The following is a 19,249-nucleotide window of genomic DNA, read 5'->3' as shown; positions in this document are numbered from 1 at the left end:
CCCAAACCCAGCCCACTTGTCCCTGTAACCCTGCATTTCTGATGGCCAATCCACCCAGCCTGCACGTCTTTGGACTGCGGGAGGAAACCCACGCAGACATGGGGAGAATGTGCAAACTGCACACAGATGGTTGCCCAACGGTGGAATCAAGCCCAGGTTCTTGGTGCTGGAAGGCAGCAGTGCTAACCACTGAGCCACCATGCTGCTCATGTCACCACCATTCTGTCTCCCTAGTGCCATATTATTCCCACATTCTGTCACCATCCAGTGAGAATAAATCACATATGGGCGAGCAATCGGACAATTCCAACCATGAGCTTTTATTTTCAGTCAGCAAAAGTGAAGACAGAGAAAATTAATTCAGGCTGCAGTTCACTCTCACAACGCAACCCAATTGTTGGCATCATGATCAATGATTATTGGGCGGTCTATGATGGCCTGCTGCTCATCAACTGGCACCAGGATTCAGTCAGCTCCTGTCTGGCCTGCAGAACCCGATACAGCTGATCTCTAATGGACAAGGAGAGCTTCCTCCTCTCCTCCTCCGCCTCCACCGCCTCAACCTCCACTTTCTTGGACAACTGCTCCTGCTCCCCTATTTCCTCATCACCTCATTGCCTACTCTGACAGTGTACAGTCTAGCATACCAGGATGGTGCAGCACACTCTGTCTGGACTAGATTGGAGGGAATCCCAGCCCAGTCCATATGGTGGAACCACACTGTTAGCAGCCCATCATCCGCTCTACCACTTCCCTGGTCACAGTGTGAGCGCTAACCTGATGAAGTGACTAACACATTACGGCACATGAAAGAGGGAGTGTGTGCTGCAAACGAACCTGCTTCCCATCCTAGACCCACATAGGATGGGACCTCTGTCACTGAATTCAGTGCAGTCTATCATGACACACAATAGAGTGATGATTCCCCCCAAGCACTCCCTCTGCTGAGTGATGAAATGTTCTGAAATGAACTACCGCTGGAGTTTGTAAACCCATACTTCATTTTAGCAAAATCCTCACGTCCTGCACTCAACCCCGTAAAAGTGGCACTGCCTCTTCCCACCCTGGGCATTGCACGTGCCATTTTCCACTTAGACAAAAGCAGGCAATGGCAGGGGCCACAGTTCAGGATGAACATCAATAGCAGTAGGTTCTGCCCCCTTCTGGTCACCAGGATACCCTCTCCTCCCCAACCCCAGGGTCTCTTATGTCCACCCTGCCCCCGAACCCTATTATTGCACCCTAGTGATGCTGACCCTGCTCTATGACACTGTTCCACATTCCCCTGAATGATCGATGGGCGAACCCCAGAACTGTTTTCCTCCCCAGACCATTGACTACAGAGCCATACAGCACAGAAATAGACCCTTCGGTCCAACCAGTCCATGCCGACCATAATCCCAAACTAAACTAGCCCCGTCTGTGTGTGGCTGGCTCATGTTCCCTCCAAATATTTCTTATCCATGTACTCATACAATGTCTTTTTAATGTTGTAACTGTACCCGTATCGGCCACTTCTTCTGGAAGTTCATTCAACACACAAACCACTCTCTGTGTAGAAAAGTTGCCTCTCATGATTCTTTTAAACTTTCTCCTCTCACTTTAAAAATATAATCCCTAGTCTTGAATTCCCCCAGTAGAGTCCTGAATGCAGTGTTGGCAGCTCCTGGACATTCAATCCATGATTCACTGAACTGCTGCTGCTTGTCTGGCACGACTGATCGCTGCCCCCAGCCCAGACTACATTTGGGCAGGGCCCCAGTCCATTGGGTGGCTAGCCGTGGTTCAGACCCTCAACGATGTGCAATGTATGCCAGTGACTGACAGCGCCAGTGACTGACCGTGCCAGTGGCTGGCAGTGCCAGGATTCCATGATGGACAGTCCAATTCCCAAACGATCTCTCCCCTCCAATGCCTGCTTCTAACCGGACTAGCTCTTAATCAGCTTGTGACGGGACTGTTTGGTTGAATAGAGAGGTGGTATTTCTGTGCAGGTAGCTGGCACACTGTCTTGGTGCTAGATTGATGACTAAGTCTGTGCCACATGCTAAGATGTTTCTCACTCCACTCTGGATAGACCCCCACTGATAAGCAGCCTGTCTTTGGGCCTGTGCTAAACAGCACCTCAGTAAGGCAGGTTTGGCAGCCTTTCACACTGGCTGAAGGTCAGGTCTGACAAAGCACAGCAGGACAAGGCAGGGAGTACCCAGTTAGGGTATGACAAGACATCCACCCTCGATTCATCAGTGAGCTGGGCCCATTACTGTGCCCATGCTCCTGCAGTAGTGTTCCAATGAGAAGTACCAGTGCGCCCTGCAGCTCTGTAATCCAGAGTAACCCGCCAGTGAGGTACCAGCAAAAGGTTAGCAAATGCTGGACTTTGGCTGATGAAGAGTGAGCACGGTATGTGCCTGTGCACTGTGCCCTGAGATGCTGTTTGGCGCTGGGTGACATGGAGGTTCCTCACATTCAGCTGAAATCAGCAGGAAGCCACTCTGACTTCCAGCTATAAGTTTCTCTGTTCAGCATGTTTGTTAAGATAGGAAGCAAATTCATGAGGTGGGTCTGTATCCTTAATAAGGCACCAACAAACCATAAACCCCCCCTTAAATGTCACCTCACTGCTCTCCTCACCACTCAGCGAGTACATGAAAGAAATAGCGAGCTGCTCCTGACATTGAACCCTCTGGGTTCTCGAGTGATTCTGCCACAAATCTTACCATAGCCGACATCCCTCCAACCCCTGTAAGGTTCCACCCTCCGCCTCTGTCTTCACAGAAGAAGACCCAAGAAAGCTCCCAGAAGGAAGAGCTGCAAGGGCTGAGAGGAATGAATAGGCTGTGTTTGAAACCAACATCAACCACATGGTGGCACGCTGTACACAAGGGCACAAGATCAGAGGGTTGTATGAACTAGCACCTGGTAACAATGCATATTATACATAAATGTAACCATGATCTTCTGGAAATCTAAATACACTACATTCACCAATTACCTTTATGCAGACCACATCTTATCAAAACTCAATAAATTAGTTAACCATGACCTTTCTTTGAGAAAATCATGTTGGCTCTGCCTGACTAACGTGAACATATCCAAACCCATACCTCCTGCATTTCTGAAGAAGGGCCCTGACCTGAAACATCAACTTTCCTGCTCCTCTGATGCTGCCTGGCCTGCTGTGCTCCTTCGGCTCCATACTGTGTTACATCTATAAAAGTAGCTTTTAACATTTTTCCCTTGAAAGATATTAAGCTAACCGGCCTGCAGTTCCATGCTTTCTGTCTTGACTCTCTTAACTGCCCTCTGGGCAATTAGGGGATAGGCAATAAATGGTGATCTAGTTAGCTACAACCACATTGCACAGATGCTCATCATGTTCACATGGGTCATCAATCACCTATTGACTCCAGGCCCATTTTCCAGCACTTCACCTTGTCTGCTATGATGCTTCAAGGGATCAGCTAACTACTTCTTAAATGTTGTGCAGAGTCCCACCTTAAGCTTACTGTCGGACGGTGCATTCCAGAAACCCAGCATGCTCTGGGTAAAAACATTCTTCCGTAAACAAAGAACCAAGGAGTTGCATTCACTATTTTCCAATCTGATGGAATATTTCCCTGAACCAGGGAGATTTGGAAAATTAAAAGTTATCCCAGCAGTTTTTAAGATCCTTGACGTTGATCAGAACCCAGGCACTTGTCAGCTCCTAGCCCCAATAGTTTATACCGTACCACTTGTCGGGTGCCTGGGTTTCTCTTTGGTCGCTCCCTCCCTTTCTTTTCCTGGTTTATGACTGTTTCAGGGATGTTGCTAATATCCAATGCAGTGAAGACCGATACAAAACTAATAGACTCAACAGATGAAATGGCCTCTCCTATGCCATTGTGACAGCATGATTTGAATACCCTGGTATGTGAATCATAGAACATTTTATGCAGTTACAGCAAGCGATTAGGAAGGCAAATGCAATGTTGATAGTTATTTTACGAGATGGTGGTGTAGTGGTCTTTTCTTGGACTAGTAATTCTATATTAATCCTGCCTAATACTCTGGGGGACTGTGTTCAAATCCCTCTGTAGCAAGTAACGAAACAAGACATTTTTAAAATCTGCAATTAAACAGCAACTATGAATTCTTGAAAAAACCCATCAGGTTCCTTTATTCGTTAACAGGATGAGGACGTCACTGGCCGAACAGCATTTATTGCTCATCCCTAATTGCCCAGAGGGCAGCTGAGAGTCAACCACATTGCTATGGGTCTGGAGTCACATGTAGGCCAGACCAGGTAAGGATGGCAGCTTTGAGTGATAATGGGAACTGCAGATGCTGGAGAATCCAAGATAACAAAGTGTGAAGCTGGATGAACACAGCAGCGAACCATTTTAACTCCCCCTCCCATTCCTCAGATGACATGTCCATCATGGGCCTCCTGCAGTGCCACAATGATGCCACCTGAAGGTTGCAAGAACAGCAACTCATATCCTGCTTGGGAACCCTACAGCACAAATAGTATCAATGTAGACTTCACAAGCTTCAAAATCTCCCCTTCCCCCACTGCATCCCAAAACCAGCCGAGTTCTTCCCCTCCCCCTGCTGCATCACAAAACCAGCCCAGCCTGTCTCCGCTTCCCTAACCTGTTCTTCCTCTCACCAATCCCTTCCTCCCACCTCACCTTCCACCCCAACCTCAAATTCACCTGGGCCATCTCCAACACATCTCTCGCCTTCCTGGACCTCTCAGTCTCCATCTCAGGTAACCAGCTAGAAACTGATGTCCATTACAATCCCACTGACTCCCACAGCTACCTAGAATACACCTCCTCCCACCCACCCTCCTGCAAAAATTCCATCCCCTATTCCCAATTCCTCTGCCTCTGCCGCATGTACTCCCAGGATGAGGCATTCCACTCCCGCACATCCCAGATGTCCACATTCTTCAAGGACCGCAACTTTCCCCCCCGCAGTGGTCGAGAATGCCCTTGACTGTGTCTCCCGCATTTCCCACAACACATTCCTCACATCCCGCCCCCGCCACAATTGCCCCAAGAGGATCCCCCTCGTTCTCACATACCACCCCACCTCCCTCCGGATACAACGTATCATCCTCCGACACTTCCGCCATCTACAATCCGACCCCACCACCCACGCCATTTTTCCATCCCCACCCTTGTCTGCCTTCCGGAGAGACCACTCTCTCCGTGACTCCCTTGTTCGCTCCACACTCCTCTCCAACCCCACCACACCTGGCACCTTCCCCTGCAACTGCAGGAAGTGCTACACTTGCCCCCACACCTCGTCCCTCACCCCATCCCAGGCCCCAAGATGACTTTCCATATTAAGCAGAGGTTCACCTGCACATCTGCCAATGTGGTATACTGTATCCATTGTACCCGGTGTGGCTTCCTCTACATTGGGGAAACCAAGCGGAGGCTTGGGGACCGCTTTGCAGAACACCTCAGCTCGGCTCGCAATAAACAACTGCATCTCCCAGTCGCGAACCATTTTAAATCCCCCTCCCACTCCTCAGACGACATGTCCATCATGGGCCTCCTGCACTGCCACAATGATGCTACCCGAAGGTTGCAGGAACAGCAGCTCATATTCTGCTTGGGAACCCTGCAGCCCAATGGTATCAATGTGGACTTCACAAGCTTCAAAATCTCCCCTTCCCCCACTGCATCCCAAAACCAGTCCAGTTCTTCCCCTCCCCCCACTGCATCACAAAACCAGCCCAGCCTGTCTCCGCTTCCCTAACCTGTTCTTCCTCTCACCCATCCCTTCCTCCCACCTCAAGCCACACCTCCATTTCCTACCTACTAATCTCATCCCGCCTCCTTGACCTGTCCGTCTTCCCTGGACTGCCCTATCCCCTCCCTACCTCTCAACCTACACTCTCCTCTCCACCTATCTTCTTTTCTCTCCATCTTCGGTCTGCCTCCCCCCTCTCCCTATTTATTCCAGAATCCTCTCCCTATCCCCCTCTCTGATGAAGGGTCTAGGCCCGAAACGTCAGCTTTTGTGCTCCTGAGATGCTGCTTGGCCAGCTGTGTTCATCCAGCTTCACACTTTGTTATCAAGGATGGCAGCTTCCTTCCCTAAAAGACATTAGTGAACCAGATGGGTATTTTCCCCTCAACAATGGATTTGTGGTCATCATTAGATTCTTAATTCCAGATATTTTTATTAAATTCAAATTCCACCATCTGCCATGGCAGGATTCAAATCTGGATCTCCAGAATGTTTTCATCTATGATTTAACAATCTAGCGATAATACCATTTGGGCATTGCCTCACTTAGGTTCACTAATGTCCTTTAGGGAAGGAAATCTGCCTTCATCACCTGGTCTGGCCTACATGTGACTCCAGACCCTCAGCAAAATGTGGTTGACTCTTAACTGCCCACTGGGCAACTAGGGGATGGGCAATAAATGCTGATCCATCTAGCCACATCCCATGGATGAATGAAAATTTTTAGAAATTGTGAAGGAGATGGAATATAAAAATACAGATATTGTGGCACTGCATTGGAGTGCTGTGCACAGTTTTGTTTCTCCATTAAAGGAGAGATGCGCTTGCTTCTACTGCACTGTTCCTGCTGCCTGCCGTATTCTCCTGTGTGTATGTGTGTGTGTGTGTGTGTCTGTGTGTGTCTGCCTGTCTCTCTGTCTGTGTTTAGATAGATAAGTCCCCTGGGCCAGATGGGATTTATCCTAGGATCCTCTGGGAAGCCACGGAGGACATTGCCGAGCCTTTGGCATTGATCTTTAACTCGTCATTGTCTACAGGAATAGTGCCAGATGACTGGAGGATAGCAAATATGGTTCCCCTGTTCAAGAAGGGGAGTAGAGACAACCCTGGTAATTATAGACCAGTGAGCTTTACTTCAGTTGGTGATAAAGTGTTGGAAAAGGTTATAAGAGATAGGATTTATAATCATCTAGAAAGGAATAATTTGATTAGGGATAGTCAGCATGGTTTTGTGAAGGGTAGGTCGTGCCTCACAAACCTTATTGAGTTCTTTGAGAAGGTGACCAAACAGGTAGATGAGAGTAAACCGGTTGATGTGGTGCATATGCATTTCAGCAAGGCTTTCGATAAGGTTCCCCACAGTAGGCTATTGTACAAAATGCGGAGGAATGGGATTGTGAGAGATATAGCAGTTTGGATCAGAAATTGGCTTGTTGAAAGAAGTCAGAGGGTGGTGGTTGATGGGAAATGTTCATCCTGGAGACCAGTTATTAGTAGAGCACCGCAAGGATTGGTTTTGGGTCTACTGCTGTTTGTCATTTTTATAAATGATCTGGATGAGGGCGTAGAAGGATGGGTTAGTAAATTTGCAGACGACACTAAGGTCGGTGGAGTTGTGGATAGTGAAGAAGGATGTTGTAGGTTACAGAGAGACATAGATAATCTGCAGAGCTGCGCTGAGAGGTGGCAAATAGAGTTTAATGCAGACAAGTGTGAGGTGATGCACTTTGGTAGGAGTAACCGGAATGCAAAGTACTGGGCTAATGGTAAGATTCTTGGTAGTGCAGATGAGCAGAGAGATCTCGGTGTCCATGTCCACAGATCCTTGAAAGTTGCCACCCAGGTTGACAGGGTTGTTAAGAAGGCATACAGCGTTTTAGCTTTTATTAATAGAGGGATCGAGTTCCGGAACCATGAGGTAATGCTGCAACTGTACAAAACTCTGGTGCGGCTGCACTTGGAGTATTGTGTACAGTTCTGGTCACCGATTATAAGAAGGATGTGGAAGCTTTGGAAAGGGTGCAGAGAAGATTTACTAGGATGTTGCCTGGTATGGAGGGAAGGTCTTATGAGGAAAGGTTGAGGGATTTGAGGCTGTTTTCATTAGCGAGAAGAAGGTTGAGAGGTGACTTAATTGAGACATATAAAATAATCAGAGGGTTAGATAGGGTGGATAGGGAGAGCCTTTTTCCTAGGATGGTGACAGCGAGCACGAGGGGGCATAGCTTTAAATGGAGGGGTGAAAGATATAGGACAGATGTCAGAAGTAGTTTCTTTACTCAGAGAATAGTAAGGGAATGGAACGCTTTGCCTGCAATGGTAGTAGATTCGCCAACTTTAAGTACATTTAAGTCATCATTGGACAAGCATATAGACGTACATGGAATAGTGTAGGTTAGATGGGCTTCAGGTTGGTATGACAGGTCGGCACAACATCGAGGGCCGAAGGGCCTGTACTGTGCTGTAATGTTCTATGTTCTATGTTTGTTTGTGTGTAGGAGAGTGTGTTTGTTTGTCTGTCTGTCTTTGTGTGTGTTTGTGTAGGAGAGTGCGTGTGTGTGTCTGTCTATCTTTGTGCGTGTGTAGGAGAGTGTGTATGTTTGTCTTTGTGTGTGTGTGTGTGTGTGTGTGTGTGTGTGTGTGTGTGTGTGTGTGTGTGTGTGTGTGTGTGTGTGTGTGTTTAGGAGTGTCTGTGTGTGTACACACACATTCAATGTTTTGGCATCAACTGCTTCCTGCGGCAATGAATTCCACAGGCTCACCATTCTATGGGTGAAGAAATGTCTCCTATCTCCGTCCTAAATATCACCTACCCCGAATCCTCAGACTGTGAGCCCTAGTTCTGGACACATCCACCATCGGGAACATCCTCCCTGCATCTACCCTGGCCAGTCCTGTTAGAATGTGGTAAGTCTCTATGGGAGACTTCTCATTTGTCTCAACTCCAACGAAAATAATCCCAACCTAGTCAATCTCTCTGCAGACCTGCCAACTTCAGAAACAGCCTGGTAAACTTTCACTGCACTCCCTCAGGAGCAAAAGTTTTCTTCCTCAGAAAAGGAAACAAAACTGTACACCATATTCCAGGTGAGGTCTCACCAGGACCCTGGATAACTGCAACAACACATCCCTGCACCTGTACTTGAAACCTCTTGCAACAAAAGTGTGTACGTGCATCATGTCCAAGTGCCAGTAGTTTGAGGAACAGATCTGTTTGATGCTGTGCAAGTTGGAGTTTGGGAGGATGTGTGTGATAAGTGGCTGAGCTAACCCACTGATGTCGTGCTGCAACCCCTTCTAGGAGCTGATCCTTGATGCAGACGATACTTGGATTCGACTAGAGGGCCTGTCCGAAACAACAGTGTACTCACTGGGGCTGCAGTCAGCATATGGCACCATGAGGAGCACAACAGAACATGCCTCGTTCACTACAGGTACCGGCTGAATGACTGTGTAACTGTGTCAACTCCAATTCAGGCCATGCCAACAGGGATCTGGCTGGATTTGTGAGTCACTGTTCTACTAAATGACAGATCACTAACCAAAGCCTAAAGCTCCAGAATATTCTTCCCAAATCCTTCCACCCATCCATAAGACCACAAGAGAAAGGAGCCAAAGTAGGTCATTTTGCCCATCAAACTTTCTCCACCATTTACGGCGGCACGGGGGCTCAGTAGTCAGCACCGCTGCCTCACAGATGCAAGATCCTGAGTTTGATTCCAGCCTTAGATAACTGCGTGAAGTTGCACATTCTCCCTGAGTGGGTTTCCTCCAGGTGCTCTGGTTTCCTCCCACAGTCCAAAGAGGTGTAGGCTTGGTGGATTGGCCGTGCTAAGTACAGGGATAGGGTGGGATGCTCTTTAGAGGGTCAGTGTGGACTCAGAGGCCCGATTCCACACTGTAGAGAGTCCAACAACATTAAAACAATTTTATGAACGTTCAATGAGATCATGGCTGTGCTGATAATCCTCAACTTCACTTTCCTGTATTAACCCTTGATTCCCTTACTGATTACAAATCTTAGACCTCAGCCTTGAATATACAGAATGGCCCAGATTTCTATTGATTCTCTCTCTCTCTCTCTCCCTCCTCCTATGAGACTGACAGCACCTTCCAAACTGACAACCCTTCCCTCAAGAAAGACAAGAGCAGCAGATACATGGGGCCCCCATAGCCTGCAAGTTAGGGTGGCACGGTGGCTCAGTGGTTTGCACTGCTGCCTCACAGCGCCAGGGATCCAGCTTCAATTCCTCCCTTAGGTGATTGTCTGCGTGGAGTTTGCACATTCTCCTGACTGCATGGGTTTCCTCTGGGTGCTCCAGTTTCCTCCCACAGTCCAAAGATGTGCAGGCTAGGTGGATTGGCCATGCTAAATTTTCCGTAATGTTCAGGGATGCATAGATTCGATGGGTTATATGGGGATGGATCTGGGTAGGATGCTCTGAGAGTCAGTGTAGACTTGTTGGGCTGAAGGGCCTGTTTCCACCCTGTAGGGATTCTATGCTGAAGCTCCCCTCTAAGCCACTCACCACTGTGACTTGAAATTATATTGTAGCTCCTAGTGTCGCTAGATCAAAATCCTGGAATTCCCTCCCTCACAGAGACACAAATTCTAAAGTAAGAAGTAACAGCAAAAAATATAAATTAAAGTAAAATACAGAACAGAAAATAAATGGAACTAAAATACTGATGGAGCTAAACGAAACAGAAAGACCTACAAAAATAAAACATCCTTTTGTATTTGAAATCCTCCAAATTGAATTTGATCTGAGGGAAGGTGAATCGTAAAGTTTTTTTTTTCAGGTCCAGAGGCTGATTTTCACTGATTATTGCCCTTCGCATCCTTGAAAACTCTGCTACTCCTGAATGGACCATCATTGACATTGTAATGCAGCCACAGTGGGTAGGATTCCCAGGTTCTCTTCATACAATGTTAGCATGGACTGGACCAACACACTCTAAATAGGAGCACCATCTGCATAACCAGGTTTAACCGAGCATGTACATCATCCAAAAGTTGCTGTCAGATTTGCTCGGATGTAAGATTGAGCACTGACGGTCTCATATTGGTCTCGTTGCAAATTAGCCTCTCGGGGTTTCAGAATGGAAGCTGTGAATTATTTTCACCACTGACTAACATTATTGCGTTTGCTCCTTTAAACAAGATTGTTAATAATCTACTTGGAGGTTTGAAACTGACAAGAGTTAATTCCATCTCTTTCCAAGATCACAGTAATCATTCACATGATATGGATTTTTTAAAGCCAGGGACATATACAGGCATCTCTTGGCTGCGGAGAGAATCTTTTTCCATTCACTTTGGCTCAAGCGGCATATCCATTTGGAATTCTCTGAGCTTTGAGGAGGTAATGGAACAATTTGGAGAGAGCAATCCCTTCTGGAAGCAGGTTTTGGCTGTGAACACAGAAGTATCTGAGGAAGAAGTCCAAGTTGTTAACCAGTGGTCACAGCAGAAAGTGAGGACTGGAACAACACTCTCACACCACAGGGTGATCCCAATTTTTAAGCTGGAAGTTATGGAACCAGAAGCTGTATTTCAAGATGTCTGAAAGGATTCAGTTAATGTGGGCGGGAAGGTAGAATTTAGCCAGTATGTGACAAACCTAACAACACTTGGTGTGGCTGGAGATATGAGGGAGTCATTCTGGATTTGTTTTGAGGAAATGAATCTGGGCAAGCAGGAAGCAACAGTGCTGAGGGTGGAAGTAATTATTATTCCACTAAATTTAGCAGAGTTGTGGAAAAGGACAATAGTTACAAAAGAAGAGTTTTACAATGAGGGGAAGCCCTGTTCTACAAAAATGAGAGGCAATTTAGCAAAAGTGGACTAGGAACTGTGTCTTGGGGGTAAATCAGTGTCAGGGGAGACACAAGGAGATCAGGGTAAACTTGTTGCCACAAAGAAAAGGGGCAAAATAACAAAACATGTGATTTCCTGGATGACAAAAAGCACAGAGGACAAGGTAAGGTCTAAAAGTGAACCTCATTTAAGAGCTTAATGTGACTGACCATCTAATAGAATAAAAATAGTTGGGTTGAAATTAAAGAGAAGTTGGAAAACTAAGGGAGGGCATGTAAAACATACCCTGCAGATAACAAGATGCTTTATAAATATTTAAGAAAGGAATAGGGCTTGTTAGAGTATTAAAAATGAGACCTAAAAGTGCACACAGAGGTAAAAATAGAAGTTGGAAAAGCTCAGAACTGAGGATGGGTAATTTGACCTGAAACGTCTGAATTTTTTTCTTCACCGATGCTGCCAGACCTGCTGAGCTTCACCAGCAACATCTGCTTTTGTTTCTGATTTACAGCGTCCACGGTTCATTTGGTTTTTATTTAGTGCAGGCAGATGATTTGGAAAGGTTCTCAATGAGTACTTTGGAGAGTAATAATCCTGGTAGAATGTAACAAACCAATTCTTCTTTCCTGCTTCAGCTTTTTCCACGTTTTGTGGGATTGCCACAATTCAGACCGATCACTCCACCAGTTTTCCAGGGTTTCCTGGTTGATTTCACAGCTGGCATTGCCCTTCCTGCCACAACACTCCCGCTTCCCCCCCTCTGTCCCATCATCGAGTTTCTGGGCCAGGGGCATACAGGTACATACTAGCTTATCTATAGCAGTGGCTGCACTTTCCCGCTTCTCATGCCCCTCCATTGAAAATTCATTCAAATAAAGCCCATTCTCAGCCTTTACAAAACCCCAGAGAACTGTTTTTAGAGACTGAAGAGGTGGGAGTGAGTCTGAAGTTTGAGAATCCTGAAATTTAGAGGGTGGTGGGAATTTGGTATGCGCTACCTAGGAAAATAGTGGAGGCTGGAAGCCTTATAACCTTTAAAAAAAATTTGGATCAGCGTTTGAAAAATCATACCATTCAGGGATATGGGACAAGTGCAGGAAATTGGGATTAACATACTTTTAGTCGTAGTTATGATGGCGTAGACTTTAATGGGACAATTCTGCACTGTCTGAATCTATGACTCTCTAAATCCAATTGTGAATCAAAATGATGATTTGATAACAGAGCTGGTCCCAATGGGCCATTGGTTCACTGCTTCGTGGTTTGGCCAAATTGTGACCAGTGAATATTTTATACAGTGGCTGCTTAGACGGGACATTGAGCCTCCCTCCTTACGGGAGAAGCTGAGTGGAATTGGAAGCCTGTGTCGTTTCTCTTGTGTGTCCTGTCTCCTCCGGTTCTCGATGTCCTAACTACTTGTTTCCTCAATGTAGCCGGACGCCTCTACCCACACCCTTGGGACTGCACTCAGCACCTGCTCAACGGGGACACCATCAGCGGCATCTACACCATCTACCTCAATGGAGAGCTACAGCAAAGCATGCAAGTCTACTGTGACATGACCACAGATGGTGGTGGCTGGCTAGTGAGTAACAGTCCAGCCTCTCTCCACGCACTAAGTAGGCGATGACATTGAGATGTTGGACATCTCCATAAAATCCTCACCTCTATCTGCTGAAACCTTGAGCCAGGCTCTTGACGGGAAATCCTAATGGTGGCACACTTCCGCTCAGAAAACCAAGCAGAGCAATAGTGTTGCAGGTGGAATGCTGTCCTGAGCGTAGGCTGGACATGACACACGGGTATATCAGCAGTGACAAGGCAGAAATTCACACCCAGACCTGCAGATTGGGAACAGAATTGTTCAAAAAAGGCATAGCTTGAGAAAAGCCATTGTGCGGAGGTGCTAGTGGTTGAAATGCCCATGAGCCTGGGACTCAACACCCACAGGGGCAGAAGGGGAATAAAGGATACCTCAGCTTGGGGGAAATATGTAGCAATGTTCAGAGGCACTCCAGGCAGGATTAATCCTGAAGGCCAAGCACAGGTTGGTAAACTCAAGGTCAACCATTCTCTGTACTCGAATGCAAACCAGTCAGAGGAATGATCCCGTGTGCATCACAGTGATAATTGAAACCCAGGCACTGCTTCACAGCTTAGAATAAGGCAAACCATCAGGTTAATTTTAAATCCTCCAGAAGCCCAGTTATGGTTGGCATGGAATTGCTTCTTAAACTCAGCATAAGGATCCAACACTGCCAGGACAGGTACAGAATGGAGTTAAATACAGAGTAATTCTTCCTCTAATCTTTTAAAGTGAAAGAAATGCCCCCTCTGCACTGTCCCCATCAAATACAACCAGTTGTGGGACAGCATGGGATAGACATAGTGTAAAGCCCGCTCGACGCTGACCCCATTAAACATCCCAGGACAGGGATGGCACGGGGTTAGATACAGAGTAAAGCTTCCACTACACTTGTCCCTAGCAAACATTCTCGGGTTAGGTAAAGCTTCTCTGACTCTTCTAAAATGAAAGTAAAGCTCTCTCTGCTGTTTTAAACAGAAGGTAAAGTAGCCTCGATACTGTCCCCATTGAACACTCCCAGGACAGGGACAGCAGGGGTTAGGTACAAAGTCAGGTATTCCTCATTACAGATGGTGAGTTTCTACATTCAGCCGGTCCATATTATCAGATACTTCCCATGCTATATTAGAAACTTCCCAAATTTAGGCAGTCAGCAGTGTGTGAGAGCAAATGAAGGTAACTTGATGACTTTGAGGCTAGAGTTAATGTACTATCTTTCCCTGATACAGGTGCTCCAGAGGCGGCAGAATGGACTGACAGACTTTGCACGGAAGTGGGCAGATTATCGAGTGGGTTTTGGAAATCTGGAGGATGAGTTCTGGCTGGGTAAATAAAATAAGTTCAAGATAAATCACACAATAACTGCAATTTTAGGGAGATTAGACAGTCTTTCATATCATATCACTTAGAGTCCTAGCTTCCAATTTCCTCAGCTGTCACTTATACCACTTCTGGGTCAATGCATGAAGAAATCAATAGTGGTGGCTTTTTTACACGGAGTCCTCTAGCCTGCAGAAATTGTGCCAAGTAGTTGTTGGATGAGTCCTGTCACTTTGAAATGAGGATGGACACCGTGTCATTTTCCTCCCAAATTCACCTCTAATTTCTGGAAAATTCTTGGTAATTCCGAGAGTTAGCTACTGGAAACAAACAATTGTATCAGGAATTTAGAAGGTGATATTGGGTTAGAGAAGGTGCAAGAATCCATGGAGCAAGCTCCATCTCCTGACTCTGTGTCACACTCATTCTGCAAGCACGGAGAATGTTCAACCACAGGAGCAGGAGCCAAGCATCTGTGTCTCCTTTTGAGCCCACTCCACCATTCATTAACTGACATGGTCACGGCCTTAACTCAACTTTCCTGTCTGCATCCATATTGTCCTTCATCCGCTCAATGTATAAATGCTCTATAACTTGGACTCTAATGTATTTCAATGGTAGTCTTTGGGGAAAATACCAGTGTCCTCTGACAGAAGAAATTTTTCCTTGTATTTGTCTTACATAGATGACTTGTTACTCTGAAACTATGTCCCCCAGTTCTAGATCCCCCAACTGGGGCTGCAACCTCTTAATATCCACTCTGTCTAGCCCACTCAGAATCTTTTATATTTCAATGTAATCACCTCTGATTCTTTCAAACTCCAATGAGTTTAAGCTCAAGCAGCTCAACTTTCCCTCATAAGACAAATCCCTTCATCTCAAATGTCAACATTCCATTTGCCTTCCTAATTCCTTGCTGTAAATGTGTGGTAGCACTTTGTGATTCAGGTACAGCGATACCCACATCCCTTAGTGTTACAGCATTCAGCTGCCTCTCTCCTGTTCAACAATCGGCTGTTTTACTATTCTTCTTACTACAGTGAACAACCACACATTTTCCCACATTATATTTCATCTGCCAAATTTTTGCCCATTCACGTTGAAATCTATCTATAGAATCCCTACAGTGTGGAACAGGCCCTTCGACCCAACAAGTCCACACCAAACCTCAGGGCATCCCACCCAGTCCAATCCCCCTATAACCCACATAACCTACATATCCTCAAACACTATGGGTAACTTAGCATGCCCAATCCACGTAACCTGCACATCTTTGGACTGTGGGAGGAAACCAGAGCACCTGGAGGAAAACCACGCAGACATGGGGAGAATGTGCAAACTCCACACAGACGGACACACAAGGCTGGAACCAAACCTGGGTCCCTCGTGCTGTGAGGCAGCAGCGCTAACCACTGTATACCGTGCCGCCCCAATCATTGCTTCTCTGCCAGTTACAATTTTTTAAGTTGAAAATGACCCCTTTACCCCAACTTTTGGCTTGGCCAGCTCTATCTAACATATCACCTCAAAACCAAGAGCTTGATTGTCGTCATTTTAATCGTCCATTATTTATTTCTAAAACTCTCCTAACTTTTTGGCCTACCAGTTTTTTTTTCAGAAATGTGATCCTTTTCTTTCCAAATTCAAACCATCCTTGACTTCCCCAGTTAACCTTGGAAGATCATTCCTTCTGTTTGAGCTTTATTGGAAAATATCTCTGTTGAGCCTGGTGTAATATCTCCTTAGACGGCTGAGACTACTTCCCCATCACATAAAATTTTGACCTATTTTCCCAGTCCTCTGCAGTCAACTATCTTCATACTCTTATAATTATTTTTTGGGTTAAGAGACTAGCTATAGACCCACATTTCTCACTTTCAAATTGATTATGAAATTCTCTTATGAAATTATGATCACTCTTACCTAGGAGATCCATTACAATTAGGTCATTAATCTGTGTCCACCCATTATATATTACAAGTTCCAATATAATCTGTTCCCCTTTACAAAAGGCACAGTGGCTACACTGCTGCCTCACAGCACCAAGGACCTCTGTTCGATTCCACCCTCAGGCGACTGTCTGTGTGGAGTTTGCACATTCTCCCCTTGTCCGCGTGGGTTTCCTCCAGGTACTCCGGTTTCCTCTCACAGTCCAAAGATGTGCAGGCTAGGTGGGTTGGCCATGCTAAATTGCCCAGTAGTGTTCAGGGATATGTAGATTAGGTGGCCTTATAGGGGGATAGGGATGGGTCTGGGTGGGATGCTTTCAGGGTCGGTGTGGACTTGCTGGGCCAAAGAGCCTGTTTCCACACTGTAGAGATTCTATGAAAAAAAGTTCTATGGAACTCATGACCACTTTCAGCAACTAGGACAAGGACAGCAGACACATGGGAGCACCACCATCCGCAAGTTCCTCTCTAAGCCACTCACCATCCCGACTTGGAAATATATTGCTGTTCCTTCACTGTCACTGGTTCAAAATGCTGGGATTCCCTCCCTATGGGCATTGTGGATCTGCCTACAGGACATGGCCTGCAGCAGTTCAAGAAGGCAGCTCACCACCAACTTCATCGGGGCCACTGGGATGGGTATTAAGTACTGGCACAGCCAGTGATGCCCGCATCCCTTGAATGAATAAAAAATATACTCTGAATAACATTCTCCAAACTCATTGATACCTGGTGTAATATTTTCAAACATACTGTAATTCTGAGTAATAACTTTTAAACAATGTTATTCTATGTAACATTCCTCAATCTTTCTGCTACCCATGTAAAACTCCCCAAACATGCTTTTACTCTGATAACACTCTCCAAACACAGTCACTCTGAGTAACAGAGATAATAGGACCTGCAGATGCTGGAGAATCCGAGATAACAAGGTGTAGAGCTGGATGAACACAGCAGGTCAAGCAGCATCATAGGAGGAGGAAAGCAGACATTTTGGGCCTAGACCCTTCATCAGAAACACGTGCTTACTGTGAGTAACACTCTCCAAACACACTTATTCCCTGTGTGATATTCTCAAACTCATTGTTACACTGCGTAACACAATATAAACTTGCTTGTTACCCTCAGTAACACTCTTTAAACACACTGTTAAGCTGAGTAACATTGTCCAAACATTATTACTATTACTCTGAGAAACACATTTACTCTTGAAAACGCTTTTACTCTGTGTTATACTGTCAAACATACTGTTACTGTGTGTAACATTCTTTAATGAGCAACACAATCTGAGTAATGCAATCCAAACAAGCTGTCACTCTGAATAACACAAATCAAACACACTGTTGCTCATTATTGTACAGTCCAAGCACACTATTACCTTATTTAGTGTTCTCAAGCATACTGTCACTCAAAGTGACAATGTGTTTGGATTGTGTTACTCAGGATAATGGTGTATTTAGTTTGTGTGACTTAGAGTTACAGCATGTTTGGATTGTTATTTAGAGTGATGATCTATTTGGTTTCAGTAACACAACCCAACATGCTGTTACTCTGAGTAGCACAATCTAATTGCACCATTACCCTGAGTAGCACAATCCAAACGCACTGTGACTCTGAGTCATGCAACCCAAATGCACTTTTACTCTAATTGACATGTACACTAACCCTTTCCGAGCATATTGTTATTCTGTGTAACTGTCCCAAATCACGAAAGCCTTTGCCTTCTGTAACTTGTTGATCTTGTTATTCTACGGATTTAGGGTTGGACAACATTCAGAAGATCTCTGCCCAAACCAGATACGAGCTGCGAATCGATCTCCGTGATGGCCTTGAATCAGTCTATGCAACCTATGATCGATTTTACTTGAGTGATGCACGGAACCTCTACAAGCTGAGGATTGGAGATTACAATGGGACAGCTGGTGAGGGTCTTTAACACTGATGTGGTTGAGAATGTTGGCTGGGTAATGTCATGGATCCTACACAAAGTCAACATTTTTGTTTTCAGTGTTTGCTTCATCACCTGGCTGGTCCTGGACCAGCATTTATTACCCATCCCTAATTACCCTGAAGAAGGTGGCTGTGAGTTGCCTTTTTAAATTACGCCAGTCAACGTGGTGTCAATTGACCCACAGTGGACCTCCTGTTGTTCACCTTTTAATGGATCCATCAGAACAATTCGACAAATTTCTTTGCCTAAGGATCAGAGTGAACCATATGAGTTTTTACACCAATCTGATTGTTTCAGTGTCACTGTCATTGAGACCAGCTTCTCATTCAAAATTTATGGATTCAGTTTTAATTCCCCTGGTTCCAATGATGATTGATTGATTGATTTATTGCCTCGTGAGCTGATATACAGCGAATAGCTTTGTTTATGAGCAGTAGGCAGATTATAGTGGCAAAGGATATACAGATCAAAACAATTTAGACAGAGGCATACATTCATAGAATCATAGAATCCCTACAGTGTAGAAACAGGTCCTTTGGCCCAACAAGTCCACACCAACCTATCCACATGTAACTCACCTAATCTATACATAATCCACATAATCTAATCTATGGACAATTTAGTATGACCAATCCACCTAGCTTGCACATCTGGACTATGGGAGGAAACCGGAGCACTGGAAGCTGGAAACCTTGCAGATATGGGGAGAATGCGCAAACTCCACACAGACAGTTGCCCAAGGGTGGAATCAAACCCACGTCCCTGGCATTGTGAGTCAGCGGTGCTAACCACTGAGCCGCCATGCCAACCTGCACAGGGTGTGCACTAGGTGAGATCAATGTTGGCAAGATCAGCTTTGTTTGAAGCTAGAG

At 45.7% G+C, this 19,249-nt stretch overlaps 1 protein-coding gene across 9 annotated transcripts in view; it reads left to right on the top strand.

Annotated features, from left to right (window-relative positions):
• tnr (tenascin R (restrictin, janusin)) overlaps positions 1 to 19,249 on the top strand; it is a 153,135-nt gene that overhangs the window by 116,956 nt on the left and 16,930 nt on the right. For all 9 annotated transcript variants that reach the window (XM_048539986.2, XM_048539987.2, XM_048539984.2 and 6 more), the window contains 4 exons: positions 9,053 to 9,185; positions 13,006 to 13,157; positions 14,387 to 14,483; positions 18,187 to 18,348. In XM_048539986.2, coding sequence (XP_048395943.1) covers positions 9,053 to 9,185; positions 13,006 to 13,157; positions 14,387 to 14,483; positions 18,187 to 18,348 — 544 coding nt within the window. The remainder of the gene's footprint in view (positions 1 to 9,052; positions 9,186 to 13,005; positions 13,158 to 14,386; positions 14,484 to 18,186; positions 18,349 to 19,249) is intronic.

The sequence above is a fragment of the Stegostoma tigrinum genome, chromosome 8, assembly GCF_030684315.1.
Source record: "Stegostoma tigrinum isolate sSteTig4 chromosome 8, sSteTig4.hap1, whole genome shotgun sequence".
In the NCBI taxonomy this organism is placed as follows: Eukaryota; Metazoa; Chordata; class Chondrichthyes; order Orectolobiformes; family Stegostomatidae; genus Stegostoma; species Stegostoma tigrinum.
Note: the sequence above shows the minus strand (reverse complement) of the source record. Positions and strands in the feature narration are given on the sequence as shown.